Raw genomic sequence first — 17,997 nt, 5'->3', positions numbered from 1 at the left:
GACAAGGGACTGTATTTATAAGTGAGCTAAATAATTCTTTCAACAGATTCAAAACAAATGATTGAGTCATTGAATTGTTCCTTCAACTGATTTGTCCAAAACACTGATTCATTCACTTTACAAGTGAGTCATTGAATCATTTACTCAACCGATTCGTTCAAGAATATCGACCGACTGTCTGTCGGTCAATGGTTGATTCTTCTGTGGCCGCTTCGTTTGTAACTCTTTCTGTTGCAGGAGTCAAACTGACCATATTTGATCTAAAACGTTAGTTCTTCAATATTACCGTTTACTAGCATTTGTACAGAGCATCTAATGTGACCATTGTTGTGCAATGCTTAGTGAGTACTACTGCGTGTTTACAGGAGCTGTGAAACCTGATCCAGTTTAAAGAGATGCAGTTCACTTTAATAGAGACATGTGTGTCATAACATACTCCTCAAACTGTGTTATGCTATGGAAAGTAGGTATACAGAGAGCTCTTCTGTTCTGTCAGGCCAGAATGAATGTGTCCATTTATGAGTTGTGTTTCTCTTCAGGGTGACTGAAAGTGGCGATCTCTACACGCGAAGTAATGCTTCTCAGCTGTCTGTCACAAAGCAAGCATATGATGTCACAACCTTGTCGGCCCTTTTCCTGTGCTTGAAACAAAATGGAAAAACAAACAGCTGTAGGTGTAACATCCCCTCTCACGCTAAGTCAAGCGGGCTGCAGGAGAGCACGGTTAGTACTAGGATGTATGCATATGGCGGGGAAGCCTGGTATTTCACACATCTGTGAGGGCAGCGTGTGGTTGTAAACGGTAACAACATGCTCTTGCTGAAGCTTCAGTCTTCATTTTACTGCTTAGCAACTCTTCAGCCCTAACAGGACTGGATTCGAGCTTGAAGTCCAGATTTTCATGTTATATCTTTTTAAGATACTCTGTTTCTCAAAGTCACATTTTAGAAAATGATCATCCAGCATCTGTGGCTAAATGAGATCTTTGAACCTAATCTAGGCATTCAAATAACTGGTTAGTGGTATACTTTCTGATTTCTGCAACCACATCCTAATATAGTTGCAAGAAAACATATACGAACCAGTGTTGTTATTGTTAACTAAAACTATTAAAAATCGTTTTCACTAATTGAAATAAAGTTGAAATAAAATAAAATAAAATAAAATATAAATATTAGATGAAAAACCCAAACTTAAAAAAACTAGTTGACTTGGCAACTAAAAAAAATAAGTTGAAATTGAATTTCTAAACTAAAACTGAGATAATTACAAAAGCACATAACAAATGTCCTAAAACTTAAATTAAAACGAAAACTGAAACTATGAAAATAAAAGCTAATTCAAAAGATTAATACATACTTTAATAACATACTTTAATAACATATAAATAATACTAAAACAACACTGATGCGAACCATTGAATTTGCCATAGATTTATTTATTTATTTTTAGGGATGCATGATGTATCAGTATTATATCAGTTATAAGCCTATTAGATATTTAATAGTTCATGCTCATTTCTCCTACTTTTAGATTTAGATTACCGTTGCTGCCATTTACCACTTAGTTTATCTTTAAAAAGATGATTATTAACACTAATAAATGTAATCTTTAAATGAATGTAGGCTACTGTACTGTACATTATAATGTTGTGATGCCTAAATTAATTTATAAAACAACTAATTTTAGTCTTTAGTGTTTTATTTTTTAATAGTATCTATAAAAAATAAAACACTAAAGACTAAAATTAGGTCTATAGACCTTATGTAGCCCCGCCCCTTTTCAGCGCTGCGCTCATAGAGAGCCTAAGTCCCGCCCCTCCGCTTCCGGCTCATGGGACCTTATTTCGGAAAAAATATGTATGGAAGTCAATGGCGAGAGATAACTTATCTTTTTATTCCGTCTGAACTGTGCCCTGAACTACACATATGATGTTTGTCAATTTAAAAGGTAATTATGAAAGTCAAGAAAGTCGCAGTTTGTCATAAAACAGAAGAGTAACGTTTAGTTTTATGTGAAAATCGCTCAATGAACTACATCTCTTTTAAATTGACAAACATCATATGTGTAATTCAGGGCACAATTCAAACGAGATCAAAATATTTGTTGTCTCTCGCCATTGACTACCATACAATATTTTTCCGAAATAAGGTCCCATGGTGGTCGACCGGAAGGGGAGGGACTTAGGCTCTCTATTGTCTTTTGACTTCCGGTCTATATTTTCACAGCGTTTCTGGGTGTTTATTAATGAACGGCTCGTTTTAAAATATTCCCGGTCGACTGACATTTGTTAAGTCATCGGCTTTAAACATCACAGTCCTCATGATAACTTTCGTTAACTTTACATCCACTTCAAAAGCTAATTACTCCTGGACAGCTGCGCCATAGAAATATATAGAGCGACCGCAAAAACGGAAGTTCAAAGACAATTCGAAAGATGGCGGCGCCCTCGTTTCTCTGGCGCATATAAGGTCTATAGAATTTTAAATTTGTGCATTTATATGTATTATTGGCCATACAATCAGTACATCCTTTTTTTTGTGGAAGTGGAAGATGGAAATATATCACTTTGTGTAAATTAGTTGTTTAAGCAGATTGTATTTGTTATTGTGATCTATAGTTGGAGATCAGATCAAATGTTATGACCAATTAATAATACAATATTCACATCCAATGAGTTCATATACTTTTCCTGCAACTTTCACTTTGATGAAAATAAGCATGAAAGTCATAATTCATCATGTGCTGTTTTATTTTGACATGTAACGTTAATGTAGCTTTGCCCAGTGATTTGATCTGTTTGTTGCTGTCTGATACAGTAAAGTGGTGGGAGCTGCATGAATTACAGGATCCGCTTTAACCATGAGTTAGCAGGCGCGCTCACTGCAGGAAATTAAAAGCTAGAGCTACTTCCTTTCAACTTCCCGCACGGCCTCTCATCTTGTGCCAGTGCCCTAATGAATAGTAAATTATTAGTCTCTGGCTTCCTTTTTGTCACAGACAGTTTACAGTAGACATTCACCTTGAAATAGACATTTCATGCTATTGCACACTCTAAATAAACATATGGGATGCTGTGCACTATGCACAGTGGTTTCATATTGTTCAACTGAGAAAGAAAATTGACATTACAGATGTAAGAATGGCATCACACTTTTCCTATTGTTAGATGCAAACTGGTCAAAATTACCACAGTAAAGCCACAATAGCTGCTGTTCAGAATAAGTATCACACAATGTATCGTGGTTTCCACAAAAATATTAAGCAGCACAACATAGTTTGCACCATTGATAATGAGAAATGTTTCTTGAGCAGCAAATCAGAAGACTGGAGTAATGATGCTTTGCCATCTAAATTACAATTTAAAATATATTAAAATAGAAAACAGTTATTTTAAATTGTAATATTACTGTATTTTTGAACAAATAAATGCAGCCATGGTGAGGATGTAAAAAAATTAAACATTTGTATATAGACCCAAAACTGTATTGCAAACTACAATGTTCTCTCTGATGCTACTTATACACTTTCATTTCTTTCAGATATTTTATATTTATGTTTGAGTATATATGGCAACACATTTAAAAACCACACAGATCATTTTGGTGACAAACCATGACATTTACCAGGCTAAATTACTGCCCAAATCTCTAGTTTTATAACAAAAGAAAAAAATCAGCACACACACTAAATTTAAAAATAATTCAGACTTAGGAACTAAAACCTCTGTCTGTTGAACAGAGCAGTATTACAGTTTTTACCGCCTCAAAAAACAACCTCAAGATTTATATATAACCAGACAGTACCTCAGACATTTTGAATTTACAGCTTCTATTCATATAGCAAGAACATTATTTTTATTGCACGTTTATTTAAGTCATAAATATGAATGGGAGGCCTGACCACCATGGAAACACAAAAGTTATGGAACACGACCAAAAAAGCAGACTTAGAGGTAGACTTAAACCTCCCAGTAAGCAGATCATCTCCATGATGTACACATATCATATTAAGATCTCTCTAACAGTTTTTGCCTGTTGGAATTTTGGACAACTAATACAAAGGCCAATTTTGCAGTCTTGTGCCCATATTGTCTCTGGATCTCCACCGTAACCCTGAGATCTTCTCTGATCCCTGGCCAGAGCGATATGAATGTGTTTACAGACCCGCACCTGTCAGAGGAGCACTAAATCAGCCAGATCTGTGTTGAGTATACCCAGAATGCCACACAGTGGGTCAGGGAGGTTCACGCTCTCCCCACAGGCGAGCGAGGAATTAAAAGATTAACCCTGAGGAGAGGCGCTGCTGTAACATTCCACACTTCTTCTGAAGATGTATGCCTGTCTTCAGAAAAAGAAGATGGACTTGTCTGAGCCTTCAACTTGGAACTAATATTGACCTTGGTCTACATAATCTATTTCGAGAGTTTATAAGGTATTTCTGCCATGTAGCAGTTTGCTTTAGGGCCGAATATACCCTTTATGAACTTGTTTTATAATCACTTTGACCTTTCGTGCCATGCACAGAAGATTTCAGGCATTTAGACTTGCTTTGGCACAACTAAATTCTCACGAGACACAAACACGCAGTAATAAAAAGCAGCCACAGCCAATAAACATCTGTTTTACAATGTCTATCATCTGTTTATTATTCTGAAGTATGTACCAAAATAATTGCTATAACATAAAAATAGCATTGTGTAACTAAGTAAAAATGTTTACAGTCAAGCATCACTAAATGTACAAAAATAACAACACAATAAAGATACAAACAATGAAGAACAGAACATCCTCACGTCAGTGTGCAAACTGTTTATACAGATGGAAATGCATCCTTCTCAGGTGGCATTCCATGATAAATTATTTAAATAGCATTTATCTACACACACATATGAAACAGTCTTACAAACAGAGACAACAAATAGAGCAATAATTTATCAACTTTAAAAAAAAAAAAGGTACTGGACATTGAAGCACTGGCAAATGTATTCCTAAAAAAAAATGTTTGTCTCCCGTTTTACTCTATTTTCCATTGGGATGTGGGGCTGGCTGTTTGTTCTATATACTATTTACAACTTGTGCTACAGTAGCAATAAGGCAACCAATTTGTTTTCTTTAAGCAAAGGAAAAAGTATTTAAAAGCTTTTGTTTGATCAAATTACAAAACAGCAATGAGGTAATATTTGTACATTAAAGTTTTCCTTTATCTCTCTCTCTTACAGAAAAGGCAAACAGGTCAGAAGATCATCTCCTTTGGAAGTGATGGATGAATGGTTCTTGACTGGAAAGGCTTGGACGAGTAGTATTGGACAGGCCCTTGGTTATGAAGGGTTTTTTTCTTTTAAATGTTGAAATAGTTGTTTTTAACGAGGCTTATCTTTAGCAAGACCCTCTCTTGTGCTTCTCGAAGCAAAATCACAGCACAGTCTAGCCAAACGCGAAAAGCATTTTGTAAGTGCTAAATATAGAAGTCTAAAAGACTTAAACTCAAACTTTCCCTTAGAAATTAGCATCTCAAATAAATAAAACCTCGTATTTTATTTGAGAAGAAGGCTAGAGTGCTTGGTAATCTAGTATCCGTATGTGGCTAAATCATTTCCTGTAACGGAGAATCTTCAATCCTGGGTCTGTCCAATTTCTCTTCATACAAACTTTCATTATGCCATTTCTAATGTATTGTTAAAATGGTTTAACCATCTAGCCCTGAGAAAACTATGCCCACTAAACCAAGAGTTATCTCCTGCCAGACCTTTATGAATGTACATTATACTTAAGACGAGCCACTGCCAAGCAAAACTTTTAAATAGACAAACAGAAATTTAGATAAAATTCAATAAATGACAGATTGGTCCTCTTAAAAATCCCCTGCTTAGACTGTCAGCAAAAAAAAATATATATATTTTGTTTAACAATTTGTTGATTGCTTCAATATCTTAAAACATTCTCATTGCTTTGTTCCTAGTCAAGAAATCGGTTTAAGGTTTTGATAAAATACTGAATATTATAATAGTAATCTTTTTAAAATGGTTTCGCTCTCTCTTAAGTAGCAATAATTTGGACATCTTTTCAGGAAGAGAGCATGAAAACACATGAGAGAGAGAGAGAGAGAATAAAGGTTTTGAAGTGCATAGCTGTCTGTTGGGAGCTCTTCCCACACAGAGCCGAATGAGGTTTTTCAGAGAGAGATCTCAGTCTTCCCAATTAAGCAAAGCGAGGAAGACTTTCTTCTGCTCTGCCTGCTAATGGTGGAGGAGTCCAGATATTCTGAATCGGCAGCCACTTGTTTTCTATCCCAACCAGTGACAATTACATTGAAATTGACCTCCTGCTTTCTCACTCCACCAGTGTGCGAGCAGAACAAGTAGCGTCAAATCTGTCCCTGGACTTTGCCCGGAATACATAATTATATGGAAAGGTGCATTCTTTGATAAACTTCCTGACTGTGCAATTACACATCTGAAAATGAAGCGAAAGACAGAAAGTGTTAATACTATAGAGTATGTAAATAAAAGTAAGCATTTATTTGGATGCCTATGGGATGTGTTGACACTCACCTCTGCATTCGTATTTGAGGTCTGAGAAGTACACCATCTCTTGTGAGAAGACAAAGAGACCCAGTCTTCCGCCTGCATATGTTTTGTCATAAATTCTGCCAGAATCTGCCATGATCTTTTTGCCTTCATACATGACCACTCTGAAATTTGTAGAGAAAATGTTGTTAGCACATTCAAATATCCAAATCAATAACAATATATCCTCAGGAGATGTAAATTAAAATCTACCTCATATGTCCAGTTCTTGGTCTATGAGTCAGGTGCCATCTGTAAGCAGTGAAGTCCTTCCATCCCACGTTCTTCGGGTCATGCCACAGTGTGCGCACCTAAAATGAATTGAGTTCAGAAATGTTGGTACTCGTATGACAGCTTTCAAACCTGATTTCATCACAGTGACCTCGATGAGATGTACCTGTCCTGGAGTGTCTCCGGTGTGCCAAAGGGCGTTCCTCAGATGCTCGCCTGGCCCTGTGGTGGAATTAACCACTTTGATTGATAGCCCTGAGTAACCCTGTGCTTTGGTAGGTGTGCTGGACCAGTAGGTCTGTGTGATCTGTTTCCACATGACCACATAGAAGCGAGAGCTGGATTGGTATCCGAAAACAAAGCCGGCATAGTCATCATCCCTCTCTGTGTTGATGAAGAATGTTCCACTGAAGTCGACTGAATTGAATTCATCAAAACCTTTGAAGAAATGTAGAAAAACAGGTCAGAATTTTGTTGTTGCTTACTCTTTGTACATGTGTGGAAGCTTGTTTCCACCACAGAATAAAAAATAACAAAGGGAATTCTGACTTTATTTCTCGCAATTGCGAGTTACATTCATTTTTTATTTCTATGTCAGTAAATTAAAATGTTTTCAGTTGGTTTTCATCTTAGTTTTCGTTCATGAATAGTGACCAAAAAGTTGCATTAATATTGTAAGTTTTTGCAAGCTATGGTATTTTTCTTCTCTATTTATGATATTACTTTAAATCTTTTTAGATGTGCAAGGTTTTTCTATTTATTGTATTTTTATTAATTTATTTATTATTTATTATTATAAGACTAGACGTACCAACAGCAATGCCGGGGTCGCAGTTGACTGTCTGAACCAGTTCTTTTCCTTGGTGACGCACCACCCAGTTGGGGTCAATCTGAGAAGTGCCCTTGGGATCCAGAGGTACCATCTGGAATTTGCGGAAGTCTGTAACACTAATGTCAAAGTTCTCAGGACACACATCATAGATATCTAGGACATTGTCCTGGTCAAAGTCGTCTTTACAGGCATCGCCACGTCCGTTGCCTACAAATGAAGAAGTTAAACTCGTAAGTATAAATCTTTACATTGATAAATGCAATAGTTATGAATATTTAGAGGCAAAACTGACCATCAGAATCCAGTTGATCTGGATTGAAAACCAATCTGCAGTTGTCTTTTTCATCAGGGATGCCATCATTATCATCATCGTAGTCACAGGCATCTCCTTTACCATCCTTGTCGTGGTCAGCCTGGTTCGCGTTGGGGATGTACGGGCAGTTGTCAAGGTTGTTTTGGTGACCGTCCTCATCGATATCCTGGTTGCTGTCACATTTGTCTCCAACACGGTCCGAATCAGAGTCGAGCTGTTAAGAGTCAGAGCGCAGAATCAGTAAGCAACTAAATCCCACTGTTTTTCAAGTCAATCTCTATGGCTTTCTTAATTAAAATATTCCCACTTTTTCTAAAAGGCAAAAAGTTCTGTTGTAGTTGGCCCATCTGTGTAGGATTTCTCAAAAAGTAATCTCATGTTCCTAAAGCTTGGCACTACCACAGTCACATTTCAGAGTCTAATGAGGAAAGGAGGGGTGCATTCCTTCTCTTCAGTTAACCATGGCACAGGTGTGATCCGCAGGGATTGAGTGCCGACAGGGCATGCATAAACCCAACGGCAAATCTCTCACTCCTCACTAATAACCATTCTTTACCTCCACATATCCTTTGGGTTAATTGAACACCAGTGAGTGTACCTGAAAAGCCTCCTATTGCTTTCTCGTGTGGCTTTGGCTTCAAGGAGAAGAGGATTTACTCCTCCCATACATAGCTTAGTAAAGACTGAGACTACCCTCTGGGTATTTTTTTAGCAGCTGAACTGAACAGCACATAGATCTCTGTGGATTATATAATGGTTTGAAAACACCTGCTATATTCACTCACTCGTTCTAAGTCTCACATATATATACATACCTGATCTGGGTTGTGTTCCAGAGGGCAATTGTCACACTGGTCACCGACTCCATCGAGATCAGTGTCTTTCTGGTCGACATTGTATAGATATGGGCAGTTATCATTCTCATTCAAAATACCTGTCAAAAAGAATGATATTATGGTGAAGACTGAATGACATTTATCTCTGAGCAAGAGAGGATTCTCATTAAACCTGTCAAGAAAATATCCAGGTCATATTTCACTTAAAGAAATCAGGATTTATTATGATATTGATAATTGCTGGGGTAAAATATGCAAAAGCACTTTATTTAGTTAATTTCTTGATTATGGAGTGAATTATGAATATTTGCTTGACAGGTTTGTCAAGGAATGGCCCATGCATGGATAAATAAAGAGCAATTTCGTACCATCTCCATCAATGTCCACAGCACAGGCGTCACCTTCACCGTTGTTGTCAGTGTCAGTTTGATCTGGGTTACTGTTGTACGGACAGTTATCGCAGCGGTCTCCCACGTCATCGCGATCATAGTCGTACTGTCTTGGGTTGAAGATGAGTGGGCAGTTGTCCTATTTTAAAAGAGACCACAGTTCAGAACGTCAGATGGAGAAATATGGCAAAGCAACTCTTCACAGGGCCCTCTCACACGAAGGTTATTTCTTTTAGATGTTAGGCTTGTAATTTGGCTGCGGCTGTGTAGGTCTATTTAGAGGAGCGCAACGATAAAAGCGAGCCTTATTTTAGGATTTGGACCAAGGATAATATTGGATTAGCAAGATACACTGCAGGTCTTTCAGAAAGGTACTTCTTCGGTGGAATTTGAGGTTTGTCTCCAAGAGAAACTGAGTTTACTTTACACAGCACTTTTTTTCCACACCTCAGCCTGAATTTCAAACGGCTTTACTTTTTCTCTTCATTCATGCACTGTGCAAAATGAACAAATATTCACTTGACTGGATTGAGCATCTGTGGAATATATACAGTGGACAGTATTGCAACTATATTTTTTACCCTGTCATCAGGAATGCCATCGTCGTCATCATCATTATCACAAGCATCACCAATTCCATCCTTGTCGTAGTCCTCTTGCCCAGAGTTGGGAAGATTGGGGCAGTTGTCCTTCAAAAAGAATAGAGTATGAAAATTAAAAATAGCCACAATGATGTTATTTGTATTTTTTAAATAACAAATGAAGCCATTACATGCCAACCTTTTTGCAGTGATAGGTTGCGTTCTCGACACACACAAGATCAGCGTTAGGCCAGCCATCAAGATCAGTGTCCTCTCCACAAATGTGTCCATTTCCAGCAAAGCCAGGTCTGCACTCACAGCGGAACATAGGGTCTGAGAAATGGCCCAGGTAGTTGCAGCGAGCGTTCTTATTGCAGTCGTGGCTTCCATCGATGCAGGGATTACGAGGCGTGCACACCTGCAGCAAAGATGAATCAGTGAATCAGTTCATGAGCAGGTGCACGCAGGTAATCTGTAATCTGTGTTCTTTCATTTACCTGTTTCTTGGCAGCAGCGTCCTCCACTCCTTGACCAAACGGCTGTGGGCCGGTGTAGCGAGTGGGGCATGGCAGGCAGTTGTAGCCCGGCACTGTGTTCTCACACCTATGGACTCCATTAAATTCAAAGCAGGCATCAGGGACATCCTCACACTGTAATGAAGAGAAAATGAATAATGAGATTTTCGCATCCCAATGCATTGTAGTCATAAGAGCATATCACATATTTGACATTTAACAATGCATGCTGATTTCCTCTATTTTTACATTTCTATAACCAATGCAAGGCCTAAAACAAAGCTTAAGCCTAGTCCCATGTTTGAGCTGTTTCAACAGAAAAGTTAACTGTGTTAACTGAAAGTTACTGAACTTGCACTGAGATATCTTAAAATATGTCACTGCCATTGTTTTATCTCAAGATGCACACCAGTAATGTTTTTTTCTAAGGCACATTAATAAAAGCTACTTAAATGTTCTAATTGAACTAGGGCCTAATCCTGGTTTTATCCAAACCCTGGTTGTGAAACCAGGCCAAATAATTTTTTAACACTTTTAAATGTAATCTAAAAGTGATTTGACTTTTTGACTGCACCTCATTGATATCCTTGCAGTTGATTCCATTGCCAGTGTATCCTGTGGGGCATTTTCCACATTTCCAGGAGCCATCTGGGAAGCTTGTACACTGGGCTCCTTCAAAGCATGGACTTGAAAGACATCCATCTGTGGAAATGCACATAAGTGATTGACTTAACTTGGAAACACAGACTAGTATCATCTGAAGGGTTGAGTGACACTATAACTTACCAATTGGACAGGCTTGTTTGTTGCAAAGCTGGCTGGCTTTTGCGTCTCCCACGCAGTCTTTGCCGTCATACTTGGGCGCTGGATTATTGCAAAGACGTTTACGATTTTGGACGCCACCGCCACAGGTAGCGGAGCAAGTGTCCCAGGGTGACCATGGCCCCCAGCCACCATTGACTATGAAAAAATATGCAATAAAAAAAATTAGATTTTTCAATTTAAATTTTTTTTTAAACACTACACGCGGCGCTCACTTACTCGGACATGGTGATTTCTCACACCTCTCTGTTTGCCGACCTTCACCCTGGCAATCTTTGCCATCCATTTGAGGTGTTGGAGAGTTACAGAGACGAATGCGAGTGATAACGCCAGCACCACAGGTGACCGAGCAGGAGGACCAGGGTGACCAGTGACTCCAGCTGCCATCTTGTTTAACTGTTGAAAATGAAAGATGCAAATTGTAACTTTTCCCCTCGACTGTGAGGAAAAACTGTAGACGCTTATTGTCGTTGGACACCACTCACAGCGCTTGTCACACTCCTGGAGGTAGCAGTCTCTCGTCTGCACCGACGTGCCCTCGCAGTTGTTATTGATGCGGTCGCAAGAGCGGCCGCGCTGCTGAATGCCCCTTCCACAAGACACAGAACAATGGGTCCATTCAGACCAGGGGGACCAGCCATCCTCAGCGGAGTCGCTCGCTGTCGAGAGAGCAAAACAAGACAATAGCAGAGCTATTCCTTCTTTCTAAAGCAGCAAAATGGAGAAAAGCTTTTAATACTGGGCCTTAATGGACTCAATTTAGCCTGGGCAGCTCGAGACAGAGCACTCCAGGGAACCCTGGCATGAACTAAGCAGTTGGAATGCTGGGGAAATGTCAGTGTACTTAATGCACAGGGATACCTTTGAGTCCTTCTCCAAATGTGGAAATGGTATTTGCAAACACCCTTGATTATGCCATAAGTTCAAACACTTAAGGCTGATATTAATGTAAATTCTTGCTATGCATGGCAAGGCCTCAAGACGTGAGGAGAATGCGGTTTCTTTTTTGAGTCGCTGCCAAACAGCACCAATTTTCCACCTCTCTTTAACCAATTTAGACAATTATGGCCATTTAGCGATTCAGTGATGCACAAAGCTCTAGTGTTCCATTCATTAGTTAAACTTCAGTTGAAGTCTATTGTGTGACGCAACAATGACTGTGGATGTTTGGGTAGCAACAGCTCTTTCGATACAAAAGCTTTTAAAAGTCAAAATGTTGCTCTTTTTACAATACGTTTAAGTTTACACTAAAGTTTTTTTTTTTTCGCTTGTACATTTACAGTTTGTGAACATGGCTTTTAGCCTAGGGATAAATCTCTTCCTCTCCAAAGCTGCATTTATTTGATCAAAAATACAGTAAAAGAGTAATATTGTGAAGTATAAAAAACTTTTATTATTATTTTAATATTGAAAACAAATGGAACAAATGGAAAAATGGAAACTTTTTTCCAACATAAATGTCTTTTGATTACTTAATGTGCCCTTGCTGAAGTATCAGATTTTTTTTTTTTTTTTTTAAATGTACTGACTTTAAGCTTTTGAACAGTAGTGTATATATATAACCAGCATATAAATTATATTATTAAAATGATTTCAATTACAAGTGTCTAAAATGTGTTGTGAAGGAGCTCAGTTGCACTTACGGGTTCCACAACGAGGGCAGCATTCCCCATCAGGCACTGTGGCGTTTGCACACGGGATTATGGGACACGAAATCTTGCGGCACACCGTTGCAGACTTCTGCGGTTGACAAAATGACTCTCATTAATCATTTGTTAAAGGGTCTGCCACAACTAGTGCATATGACATTAAAAACAATAGTCTCTGGCTGTAGTGCAACACAACATTCAACATTACAATTTTGATTTAAGTAAAGTGTGGTTGTGTTTAAGTCCGTGTAATTAGGCATGTAAATATTCCTCAGTGTTGATATGATGTGGCACTGCAGAAAAACTAGGCTGAAGGCATGAAAATATTTGAACTCAAATCATGCATGCAGGTTTTGTTCAGTTGACTGTATTCCTTTAGTTACATCCATGTCCCACTTTTAATTAGAGGCTAGGCAGTTTAGGGAAATGGATACACCCAGCTTAAGTCTGCCATAATGGACAAGACTAAGACCAGTACTGTGTATCATAGCTCCTACAGTGACATTGCTCTCATCTCGCTAACACACTAATTAGTGGTTCAATGACAGAGCAGGCAGCTCTGAGAGTCTAACATGTCTTAGGTTCTTACCTGGCAAGTGCACTCTGTGCAATCGTCCACCGTCCATTCCTCCTTGTTTTTGTGCACAATTCCATTGTGAATACAGACACCAGCATGAATGCCAATGTGATTCATGAGCACGTTTTTCTCGTCCATCTGGAAAACCAAACAAACATTGGGGTTTGATTATGTGGAGTGTGTTAATCTACAGCATGTCCACAACACAAGTTCAATATATAGTTTAATATATAGAACTTTTCTCCTCACCACTTTGCGGAGTTCTTTGGACAGTTCTTGCACCACCACACCAAGACCTCTCAGTTCCTTGAACATGCCAGCCAGTTCCTCACAAGAGAAGCCACAAATCATCTGTAGATCTACATAGGAGAAATATGCAGTTTGCAAAATTTAAAATTGCATTCACGTTCTCAACCTACGTGCATATTTTGTACATTTCATTTGTATGGATTACTGAAAAGGAAGGATTACCTTTTGTTTTGTGGCCAGTGTAATCAGTCCTGATTGCAGGTCTGGATCCATTTATGGGATTGTCAAGGGTGATGATATCAGTCATAACTGCTGCAAGAGGAAATTCAGGTGGATTAAAGTTTATTATAAAAATGATTGAGCTAATGGAAAAGTTGAATGAAAAGCTAATGACAGTGAATGGCAGCTTTAAGTTTTTTATCTTGTATTACTATTGCTCATTCACTGGCACAAAATGTAATGCAAGTGGAATGATGACGTGATGCGCTTCTTCATTTTTTTGTTGCCCGAATCTATTTTCTATCATTTTCTGTCTCAATAATTGTCGGCCTGTGTAGTTTGGCCTATTTTTTTTTTATTTTTTTTTTTTAAGTGAATAAAATAATTTGTTTAAATATTATTCATATTTAAGAAAACTAATAAACATGGGCACAAAGATTTCATTTATCGTCTTTTTTTCTTGCTTCGCATGCATGTTTTCGGAATTAGTACACTTACAGTTTTGGCATCCTTTATTCCTCAGAATCGCATCCAGTGTGGTTCCGAACACAAAGCGCACGTTTTGCAACACCCCCTAAAAAATCCACAAGTTATTAATGCTTCTCGCTGCATTTACCATGCAACAAGATTCATAAAGTGAACTGTCCACTCACCATAAACCTGTCCTTTACTGCGCCCTTGCCGATCCTCAAGCTCGCCACACCTGGGGTCTCCTGAGTGAGGATCGACTGGATCGAAGCATCAAGCTCCGCAGTGTTAACCTCTTCACATCCCACGTAGAACTGAACCCTGTCCTCCTGCACGAAAAGAGTGATGTTTTTCCAGTGTCCCACCGCCAAATCCGCTTCCTCGATGGAAACGATCTGTTGCTTGTTTTCAGTGGAAAACACAATGTCCAGAGTGTTGGCTTTCCCGTTAGAAACGATTTCGAAAACGGGTCCGGAGCCGTCATTCTTCTCCACGGTCAGAAGGCTTCCCCGTGTGTGCCTGAACTGCTTGAAATTGACCAGGAGCAGAAATCCTCTCTCGGCATGAATGGAATCGATTAGGTCCCTGAAGGCGCTCTCGGGAACCGGGGGGATCAGGTCGGGGTTCAGGATCTTGTAGGCGGGGCTGTACGGGTCGTCGCCTTTCACCAGAGTGACCCCGTGGTTTTTCCTCGGCACTTGGACGAGCTCAAACAGATCGTAAACACTGTTGTCGTCTCGACTTTCTACCAGGAATTCAGAAGTGAACGAAATCTCATTATAATGTAGCCTACTAAACTGCTTGATTCTGATTCAGCGGTCAAAATGTTCTGAATAAATATAACTGACCACTCATGAATCAGAATCAGTATATTATTATAATATTTTTTTGTTAAGAAGCCGTAAAATAAGTGGGATAATATATAGAAAGCCAAAAAGTAGCTAATAGAAAGCCAAAATAAACTCATACATAAAACCCCTTGACCTCGTTTGAGTTTATTTTGCGATAGCCTAATTTACAAGTGACTGTCAATTATTATTGTAATATGTAACAGCTAGTTATACAATAAACCACAGCCGCTCTCACAAACGCTAAACGCCATCAGTTGGTCTAGTTCGCTCACCTGCGACTCTCGCGCTCTCGCAGTTCCAAAGCATCAGTAGCAAAAAGATTGCACTTGACTTCATGTTGTCACTTATTCTTTTACCAATCTGGAATCATAAAGGTATAAGTTATAGAAAATTCAGCAAAACGTAACCTTAACAGGTTGATCAATCAATGGTAAAAAAAAAAAAAAAAAAAAAAGAATAGGAAAACGCACCTTTAACGCGTTTAAAACATCAGCAAATCCAGGGAAAAGTGAAATAATTCCTAAGATTCGTCAATCAAATAATGATTTTCCTCTCTATTCGCGATCTACAGCACTCAATGTTACTTTGCTGTAGTTACAGTGGTCAATCTAACTATCACTAAAGAGAACAAAGTGCTATTTAAATAGTTTCATGACATTCCTGAGCACGCGTCTCCTCCAATCAGATGCTGCAAGGAAAAAGGGACGAGCTTGCGTTACCTCACAGAGAGTTTTTCTGAGTTATACACGAGGGGAAAAAAGCACCACATTCCAACGAACACATTCCATAAACATACATACTCTACTTATGATTTTCATGACCGCTGCTTCCGTTTGGTGCCTTTTTATTTGCCGCGGTCCTGATTATTTTGTATCGACGTTCGGCTTCTTGCAAAGTCATTCAATAATTCCTGTTATTTCATAAAGGCACTGAAGAAGGCTCTACCCTGCGCTTGTGTAGGCCTACATATTGTATTTTATTTCAAGCCATCTATAATTCATGACCAAAGCTACGTTTGCATGTTCAAGTGGCTAATTTATTTTCGAGAAAGTGTAACTTTCTTATAACGCTTTATCTGAGTGCTCGGTACCATTCGCAGCATCTGATAGGATGCTCGTGAAGAAAAGGCTGCAGTAACTTGCGTCTCCGCTAGAGGCCGTTCTGTGTTTATTTGAGCACTTGGTTCTCCTCAAATGGGTCCCAATGTTGATTTCTATAAATGTTGCTGTTGTTTTTCGGTTAAAGCAACTTAAATCCATAAAATCAGTTAATAACGGGGTATTTTGTCACATTAGGCTTTATGTGGGACGTTGTTAAGCTGCCATGAAGTAGCCTTAATTGCAAAAACACTTTGAAACAATAAAACACAATTTTCTAAATTGTTTAAAACGTAACCTTAAAGTCACCATGACATTAAAATGGACAATTCTTATTTTTATGGAATATTGTATATTATTATAAAAGATTTATCTGTGGACATAAAAAAAAACAAAAAAAAAAACTTCCCATCCCTCTTGCATTGACTTCCCTTCACTGATGATGTCTTTACCAGGAAAACATGTCCCTCACACGACATCACAGCAATAGATCTGTGCAGGTATGACATCAGAACCTGGAAGACTTCATTTGACGCTGGTTCCTTCAGGATTTTCCTATAGGGTTTTAGAATGGGATTTTTCAATTTATGTGTAAAATAAAGCCTGCGGTAAACATAACTTGACGATACTTTTGCGTTTTGTTCTACACATCGCAAACTGCCTAATCTAGTTACTTATTAAAAACATACATTATTAAAAACATACATTTTCAAAAATGCTTCAAGATTTACATTTTCACAAAGGGTGTAAATTACGTTGTAGAACAAAATAAATCGAAAAACTCCTATCTAAAAGCACATAGGAAAATCTTGAAGGATTCAGGAACCACAGCGAATTAGTCATACCTAAACCACTCTAGAGCAAACCTCAATGATCCAATCAATTTCCAATAGACAAAATCAAGTCGTGCGCTACATTTTTTCTTGTTTGAGAAGCCGTTTAATTCAGATAAATGTCATAATAGGGCGGAAAAGACAATTGCAACTTCCGTTTCATGCCGACTCTCTCTTCATGCCGGCAAATCAATATTGTAATTAATAAATGTTTAATAATTAATTTGTATACATTTTTTTTATTTTATAATTGTTCATTTGTATAAAGTTATATTATTTAAAATGCATCTGACAACTTGCTATAAAATTGAGACAACTTGCCTTACATTTATGAAAAATCAGATCAGAATTTCAGTTCAAATCCACATCTGTATAGTCGACTCTTGTCTAAATATATTTTGTGGTTTAATCATGTTTACCCAAAGATACAAGAATGTTAGGTTGATATAAGTCATACACATAATTATAACTTAAGACACTTTAAAAGTCTGAAATTTTTGAAACCAGCATAAAAAAACACTTCTACACTTGGACTTTTCAGTCCTTGTAGTCCCCATATGGCGACTAGCAGGACTATTGTTATGTCTAACTTGCGTGTATGAAAATCTATCCATACCGAAGCGTAAAATATTTGAACACACATTTTAAGGTGAGAGATACGGAGCTGTAATGTTTTTCTGCTTAAGGTTCCGCATCTTTGACTGACTGCATGTGTTGAGATGATTAAAAGGGATCAGCCATCCATTTCCCATTCCTACTCAAAACAGTCTATTTGAACTAAGGATTTGCAGACATCTAATACTTAGACCTGACGCCCACCTTGGTGGTTGTTGATTTTTCAGTGAAACATAACAGGAATGAAGACACTTCTTCAACTGAATGAGCATTTTTGCTTTTCACAGTGATGAATGCCTCATTTGTGAACAGTAAGTTAGTGAAAGTTTAATCTGGCTGATCCTGGGGGACG

At 38.2% G+C, this 17,997-nt stretch overlaps 1 protein-coding gene and 1 long non-coding RNA gene across 5 annotated transcripts; one reads left to right on the top strand and one right to left on the bottom strand.

Annotated features, from left to right (window-relative positions):
- The first annotated feature begins 245 nt into the window (after positions 1-245).
- On the top strand, positions 246-717 carry LOC307168558. The gene is made up of 3 exons (XR_013822947.1): positions 246-267; positions 366-463; positions 540-717. It is a non-coding gene; the product is annotated as an uncharacterized lncRNA (long non-coding RNA).
- A 3,897-nt stretch (positions 718-4,614) lies between these two features.
- thbs1b (thrombospondin 1b) lies at positions 4,615-15,717 on the bottom strand. 4 transcript variants are annotated; one of them, XM_079887655.1, is made up of 23 exons: positions 15,571-15,717; positions 15,373-15,460; positions 14,435-14,994; positions 14,280-14,355; positions 13,785-13,874; positions 13,563-13,672; positions 13,326-13,451; positions 12,731-12,827; positions 11,573-11,746; positions 11,307-11,483; positions 11,052-11,225; positions 10,840-10,967; positions 10,248-10,400; positions 9,950-10,168; positions 9,751-9,858; positions 9,149-9,308; positions 8,760-8,878; positions 7,924-8,158; positions 7,611-7,838; positions 6,966-7,237; positions 6,782-6,879; positions 6,554-6,693; positions 4,615-6,455 (listed from the first exon to the last, which is right to left on the bottom strand). In XM_079887655.1, the coding sequence occupies exons 2-23, from the start codon at positions 15,434-15,436 to the stop codon at positions 6,448-6,450; spliced, it is 3,516 nt and encodes a 1,171-aa protein (XP_079743781.1). In that variant the 5' UTR covers positions 15,437-15,460; positions 15,571-15,717; the 3' UTR covers positions 4,615-6,447. The 4 variants fall into 4 exon arrangements, with proteins under 4 accessions (XP_079743781.1, XP_079743784.1, XP_079743782.1 ...); XM_079887658.1 differs by having other exon boundaries at positions 13,785-13,871; XM_079887656.1 differs by having other exon boundaries at positions 15,567-15,699.
- Between the last annotated feature and the right edge of the window lie 2,280 nt (positions 15,718-17,997).

The sequence above is a fragment of the Squalius cephalus genome, assembly GCF_949319135.1.
Source record: "Squalius cephalus genome assembly, chromosome: 12".
Taxonomy (NCBI): domain Eukaryota; kingdom Metazoa; phylum Chordata; class Actinopteri; order Cypriniformes; family Leuciscidae; genus Squalius; species Squalius cephalus.
This window is presented reverse-complemented; position numbering and strand designations above follow the sequence as displayed.